This window comes from Gasterosteus aculeatus, chromosome 1 (genome assembly GCF_964276395.1).
Source record: "Gasterosteus aculeatus chromosome 1, fGasAcu3.hap1.1, whole genome shotgun sequence".
In the NCBI taxonomy this organism is placed as follows: Eukaryota; Metazoa; Chordata; class Actinopteri; order Perciformes; family Gasterosteidae; genus Gasterosteus; species Gasterosteus aculeatus.
The window spans coordinates 10,252,593-10,259,929 of NC_135688.1; the positions used below are offsets into that span (position 1 = coordinate 10,252,593).

General features: G+C 43.6%; 1 protein-coding gene across 1 annotated transcript; it reads right to left on the minus strand.

Annotated features, from left to right (window-relative positions):
* Positions 1–524: 524 nt before the first annotated feature.
* On the minus strand, positions 525–6,326 carry rhoub (ras homolog family member Ub). Its single transcript, XM_040188227.2, has 3 exons — positions 5,827–6,326; positions 3,871–3,929; positions 525–2,370 (listed from the first exon to the last, which is right to left on the minus strand). The coding sequence occupies exons 1-3, from the start codon at positions 6,041–6,043 to the stop codon at positions 1,915–1,917; spliced, it is 732 nt and encodes a 243-aa protein (XP_040044161.1). The 5' UTR covers positions 6,044–6,326; the 3' UTR covers positions 525–1,914.
* Positions 6,327–7,337: the final 1,011 nt, after the last annotated feature.

Below are 7,337 nucleotides of genomic sequence, written 5' to 3' on the forward strand. Positions count from 1 at the left end.
GAATAGTAAGAAAAGCCTATTTCAGCCAATTATAATCATCTGATCCTGCATAGTTAGAAGTCTCGGTGCCGACAAAACCTCTGCGGCTAAATCCTTGAAGCCACATTTAACTTCAACATTGTAAAAATATAGCTTTCAGTTCATTCCGACCCTTTGATGCTGACATGGTTTAATTGTTCACTCTACATTAAGGACTATTGCTCTTAATTAAGACACTCAGATGGCAAAATTATAGAACCGCTCTTGTCCACTGCATATCTAATCTTTTACATTTCATTACGGAATAATATGAACCCACTAAAACTATTCCTAATAAATACCAACCAAAGTTGTTTGTGCAATTTTGGCCAACTAACCTACATTTAGGTTTGAAACATCTATATTTGGTCCCTCTTCTCTAATTTTCTCCTTTGACCTCAGAGAGCAAGCGTGTTTAAGACAGTGCTCCGCTCTTATCATGACATCATGTTCTATTCAGTCTGACAGACAACACACCTCAGGGAAGAGTCGGCAGTGAAAAGGGGTTAATATTTCACATTTTATTTTGTTCTGCTCATTCAGCTCAACATACTGCTCTCCTGCCAAAAATCAGACATCAGCAAAATTTATCCTGATGACATCACAAACCATAAATGATTACAATGTAGCATACATAATGACATACAAGATTTCATACGTCTGCGCTGTAATGCTGCTGATCGGTTATCGGCCTAGAAGGAACAGATAAATAGACGGAGCTGAATAACAGGCTTCTGAAAAATGAGAAGCAAACATGGAATCAGTCTCTTTGGTGATTTCACCTCATTTACTGTATACATTTCAAAAGAGCAAGTTGCTCCAATTTACTGACCGAAAAAAAAGACAGATCATTATCTGTTTAAATCCATGTCTGCACTGACAAAGAAAGACCTTATGCTCATACAAACTGGTGAGTGGTGCAGGGAGCGTGCAGATCAGCGCCTTTTGTTTCATCGACCCCGAGTAAGCCCCACATGTCAAGCACCACAGACACATTCACCTGCTCTGCGTCTAACCCACACCACTGCTCAAAAGGCCATTGCATGGCAAGACTTCAGTGGTTTGTTGGGACTGTGTGTGATAAGTGCAATATGCAGTGGCACCGGCCAACTTATTGCTGCAACCCTGTAACAGTAGAGTTTTGAAAGTAACAAGCTGTTTTTTTAACAGTTCAGGCAAAGCTGAATAGATTGGTTTAACATCAGGAACAGGCACTAGTAGGTTTTCTTAGATAATGTTTTGTGGCATTAAATATACTGTAAACGGTGGGTATAGGTGAGGAGCTTAAAGACCTCTAACAGCTGTAGCTACAGGCCAGACGTAACGAATTTTGGCTTTGGCTTCAGTATTATTGCATATTTGATTGGGGATTGAAGCTAGTTCGCATTAACTGCACGTTCGGATTGGAGTGAAATAAATGTATAAGAAGCGTTGGGGGATTACAGTGTAGAACACAGAAAATAATATATACGTTGATAAAGAATGGCATCAAATCAGACACAGGAGTACACTTTTAGTATATAACATCACCGTCTGGACACCTCCCCTTTCTAGTCAGCTTATGTCTCCTCTGGACATGTCCAGCCCGATATCTGCCAGTAAACCTATAAGCTTCTTTCTTTTTTGGTGGAATGCTGGTCACAGTCATATTTGACAGTTGGCTCTGAGGAGCAGACGATGGTTACAGCCTCGTGCTCCTTGACACGTAGGCACCGCTACAGCTCCGGTAGGCACACTTTGCTTCTCTCGAGCTGCCGCTCTGCTGAATTAAAGGTACTCTGGCTACCGTGCCGAGGGTCGTCCAAGGGTGAATGAAAAAGTAGTCCTTCCAACCGATCCCCACCAACGCGTTCAGCAGTTCCAGTTTCATCATCAGTCACAGGGTCTCCTCACTCCCTACTGGACACACACGTACTTCTTCCACCAGGCCTTGGAGAGCATCTTCATCTTATCGGCTGTACTGCGGACCTTCCTCTCCCGCCTCGCTCGCCTGTCAAACTGCCGCAGACCGACGGCGATGGCCGCGTCGAACACCTCCTTCAGATTCTTTTGGGTCAGCGCCGAGCACTCGACGTACGTCACCGCCCCGATTTTTTCCGACAGCGCCCTGGCATCTTCTTCCAGCACTGGCCTCTCCCGTCGCCTGGCCAGCTCGATCAGCACTTTGACGTCCTGCCGCAGGTCGCACTGCGTGCCGACGAGGAGGATCGGCGTGAGGGGGCAGCGGCGGCGGATTTCGGGGACCCACTTTTCCCAGACGTTTTGAAAGGACGCCGGGCTGACCACGCTGAAGCAGAGCAGCAAGGCGTCGGTCCGGCTGTAGCAGAAGTGGCGGAGTTTGTCAAACTCATCCTATTCGAGAGAGAAACAGAGTTGCGAGGTCAATGATTTAAAAACATTAGGCATTCACATTTAACATATAGTTCTTAGTCTATGGTTTGCGTTGACTCATCTAACTTCAATTGCCACCACGGCTGGCCGCGCGCTTTCAGCCACCGGTCAACAAGCTCAAGTACGACACCATAACAGGAAAGGGAAACTTTCCAAATAACGTTTATATCGTGATAATACACACTGACGCCCTGCCCACTCATTAAATAATCTATAGAAACTTCCAAAACTAACACTTCGGAGCCACATGGCTTTGACTAACAAGGGCCTCCCACACCCTTGAGTACACAGATTAAGGTTCGGCGGAAACTTGAAACAAACCTCTCCTTCTTTCACTTAACCCTCTCATTTCCAACACACATCTCCTATTTCCTTTTCACCCACACAACACTCAGCTGCATCTGGTTTTAAAGCACAACCGAATGTCCAATGATAGTCAGCGATTCAAAAAGTTGACGCAGAAAGCTCAACGACTTCAGTGGACGCTAATCATCTCGTGAGATTCCCATCCAAGCTTTGGCTGTGGGATCTGGTGACGTAGGTTTATCTGTTGAACGTACAGACATCAACATCTCGGAGTAAGGAGCAACTTTGTTTATCGGCTTTGGCGGCCCTGTTATCATTTTTCTCTGGTCTCTCTCTCTGTTTGTGTCTGTCTGTCCTCTCTCTGTCCTCTCTTTTCTTGGCACACCCTAACCCGTTTTTGACTCAATCTCCCCTCTTATGAAATTGCATAAGTACACTGGGTACTTGCCAACGTTTATCTGTGCCTGTTCGCCCATGCAGCGCGCTGTGAGGTTGAATTAGTGTAGAACTAGCAGTGCCCTCTGAGCGTTTGTGATTGTTGAATATACTAGTCCTAGGGCAGGGTTTTTTTTATAGGTGGATTATGAAACATCCACCCATGCTCCAGGGGAATAAAAACACTCTTTTATAACTTGTTCCTTTCAAGAGATCTTGAGTACCAAAATAATGAGTTAATAACTTTGGTCGGGCAGGCGCCGTGCAGCACGGTGTCCTTGAGAGATATATTGAAGGTATTTTTTTGACATTATCAACAGAAGATCTTAAACTAATCAAACTATTGGATATATTTTCAATATATATTATTGTGCTAATTAGCACATTAGCAAAACAAGATCTGAAGCTCATGGGAGGATCAGTAGTTTTTGTGAAAGTATCTGACCTGATATTGCAACTTAATGCAAAACTAAAGTGATCACAACATGGCTTTGTCATGGAGACCTTTCCCTAAAGACTAAACGTGATAAAGCGTCATCATGGGAAATGTATGTATGTACAGAATGTCATGGGAATGCATTAAACAATTAATATATTTCAGCCTGGACGACAGGGAGAGCGTCCCTGAAAAGGGATATCTGGGTGTAGTCAAGGTGGATACAAACTTATGGTCCCAAACATGTAATGCAATGTGGGGGTTTGTGTGTAACCAAAACTCACTTGTCCTGCAGTGTCGCACAACTGTAGTCGAACCGGATTTCCATCCACCTGAACCACAGCTGTGGACACAGAAACAGACAGACAGAGATAATAAGTCACAGTCATCAACACAACATTACGTCTGTGTAGGCTAATAAAGCCGCCACCTGACACACACACACACACACACACACACACACACACACACACACACACACACACACACACACACACACACACACACACACACACACACACACAACCCAGGAGAATATTCTCTGGAATAAACAAAAGCCTGGCAGTTGAAAACACAAAGACCCCCTGCTCAGCTCTTCCCGCTCACAGACAGCTTGCTCCGTCTCGCCCACCCACTCTGCAAGTTACCGTTGAGACCATAACACTTTACTGTCGTTTGGGCCACTCGGTGAGCTTTTTTCTCTGTTGTGTTTTAACAGAGGCCATTTCAGGGTTGTCTAATGGTGGGTTTCTTGGGTGACTCTCCTCCAATTGGCCTCATTTCCAGATTGGAAAAGTGGATGAGTCATCTTGCATTTTCATTATGGGGCCATTTATTATTTTCAGATGAGTGAGCACAATGCAAAGCAGCAGGCACATGGAACCCATTTACAATACGCCTGGAGTGTGTGGTCGGTCATACTACCTGATCAAAGAGTTACTATTCATGTAGAAGAACAGGCATCATACCATTACACAAGCAGGGAGAAAGAGCAGGCGGAGAGAATGAAGGGTCAGTGAGCAGCAGGAGCCATTGGGTAATAATTTTCTATTGCTTGACATTCGATACTCCTTTGATTTTCTGGTTCAAAACTATTGTCCGCTTTCCCAGGCTCCTGCTTCTCTGCCACCTGTGGCATTATGAAACTGATCATAAGTCAGCAAGAGGAGGTCTGTGATTCCATGGCACCGAGAAATGACATCACCAGTAAAGGGCCCCAACAGCACAATAACCTTCTGTCAGGCCGAGGCGAAAGACAATCTCTGCCTCTGAGCCACTGCAACAGATGTGCCTATTCCAGTATAGAGGAGAGGGCTCGCGGGTCAAGGCTGACAACAATAAGGCAGAGTTGAGCAATCCAAACCCTTGAACCAGAGACGCTCTCTGTTTTGTATGCGAGGGTAAAGCCTGTGCTCGTCTGAGGGTAGTACGTGTTCTCAGTTTTATGGGAAGTGTAAAGTTGTTAATTTCACTAATCATTAGTGTAATGTCAGACAACTATCAGAGATAAATAACAAAAAAAATGTAAAAGTCAGTGTATAGGAGACAATGTAAAATATATATTCCTAAATTCTGAATGAGACTAAAATGTATGTATTTACTTAACGATACAGTCCTTTGTGTTCTTGCATGCAGCTGTGACCAGCTGATAGTCATAACAAAGTAAAGTTTTTGAAAAAAAAAGCTAAGGGAGGACTATACACTTCAAAAAGGTTAGGTGGGTTTTTTCATGCCAACACTGATCAGTTAGAAACCAGTTTCCAGTTTGAAGTATTTTGTTCTTTCCTAAATAAAGGTTTGCTAGGACAAATGAGTTTGAAAAGTGGAACTGTGCCAAAAGGAAACCTGGAAGGATAACTTGTGTGCATCCACACTGATCGAAGGCAGATAATAGGAAACAGAACTATCTTAACAATGGAATAATAGGGGAAATAATAGAATGGAGGGGTGCTTTCAAAGCATCAACAGTTGAAGATGACTTAATTTAAAAAGCTGGTGGAAACAAATGTCTAACTTCCTAAGTGGAAAAAAAAATTAGCAGTTGAATTTAAAAAAAAGAGGATGCCTTCAATGTCAATGCATTATATTTTACCACACTTCAGTTATCCAGTCATATATAATTTTATCAAATCTAGCAGGGTCTGCACTGATCGTTGATCCAGGAAATGTGTGCCTCGTACGAACGTTTAATGCAGTTAGCAGATCATGAGAAAACAGAAAGAGCAACATGTGTCGGTTACCTGAGAAGTCATCAAATGCAGTAGGGACATATTTGGTTGGGTAGCCATTCGTTGTGTAGCTGACCACCAGACTAGTTTTGCCCACTGCTCCGTCGCCGAGCAGGACGCACTTCAGCAGCCGCTCCTGCGCCTGCCCAGGCAGGGTTTGTGCGGAACTGTGCGGGGGTACCGGAGGGGCCATGGTCCGTCCGTAATCCATGGTGACTGAGGGTACCATTCAAACAGCTCGCAATTCACCGGGCTCTCCTCGATGGGGGGGATAAAGCATCCACCATGTGAATAGGATCCCTTCTCTATGACGAGTTTGCAAATGGCTTGCAAATCGCGAGCGGGACTCGTGCGTAAAAGGTCTCCTGTTGTCCGGCGCGCTTTCAAATCCACTGTGGCGGCTCCGCGTCGGGACTGTCGGGGACTGCGCAGTTTACAACGCTGGGGCGGGTCTGACGCGTTATATTCTTCCGCTTGACTCGACTAAACCCTCCCACTTTACCTCCCACCAGCAGACCGCCGAAAGGACAGGTTGAGGTCGATAAGAGAAGTCTGAATTAAAACAAAGTGTACCATTTGCGTGTTGGTGGTGTTGTGGGAAAATAGGGTAGAAAAATGTATTGCAGCAATTAAAAAAAAGGGTTTTATCAGTACAGCTCAAGCAAGTAGTATTTTTGGGCCAACTGACGAAGTTACCAGAGATCGAGTTTGATGGTGTGCGGGCAAATCCAGACATGTCCTCATCAACGAAAGACCGAGGACCACCTTGATCATGACACAGAATGTCCTGAAATTTCAGACCCCAACTTTTAATATGTAATGTGTAGCCAGAAGGAAAAGTCAGTGGCCATAAAATAATATCTATTGTAAAATGCACAGTAAAACACCAACATATAACTCAATCAAAGGGCTTTTGTGAAAGGAAAGGACGAACTCAAAGGTCACCAACTCTTTAATTGACAAACTTGTCAAACTATTAGTTTCCGACGTTATCCTCATCTTTTTTTTTTCTAAACCGACGGACAGCCTGGACACTTGAATGAGAATCAATAATATCTTGACTTGTGTCGCCCTCTTGTGGTTGTGGATCATACATGAAAATGTCAAGACAGGGTGAGGAAATACAGGTTTCCACATAGCACGTGAAAATGTATATACTCCACATTATACCTTTACATCAGATTAACCCACTGCAGGCGCGTCAAGATGAATTTAACCAGAAAAGAACAGGGCACCAATAACATGGTTCCCCTGGGTGAAAAATATAAAGGTTACCTGTAATTTATTCATGTTATGTGTGTCTCTTAAATATTTCGCCCATTTATCTATCTATTTCAAAAGTTGTTTTACCAAAATACAAAATAATAGATGTACTAATGGGAGTAAATGCTTGTTTTGACTTGCCTTGAATTATTATCTCCACACAGCAAATATAAAAATCTCCTGTGAGACGGATGTACAAAAATGATTCATTTGTTTCACTATAGATTATCTTAACTTATCCTAGTTTCAAAAGCCAGATC

Bases quoted from the DNA above. Each gene is read 5' to 3' on its own strand.
- rhoub (XM_040188227.2), bottom strand. From the start codon at position 6,043: ATGGTACCCTCAGTCACCATGGATTACGGACGGACCATGGCCCCTCCG. The intron at 3,930-5,826 runs GTAACCGACACA...CTGTGTCCACAG, and splicing joins TGCATTTGATGACTTCTCAG to CTGTGGTTCAGGTGGATGGA. The intron at 2,371-3,870 runs GTGAGTTTTGGT...TCTCTCGAATAG, and splicing joins TGTGCGACACTGCAGGACAA to GATGAGTTTGACAAACTCCG.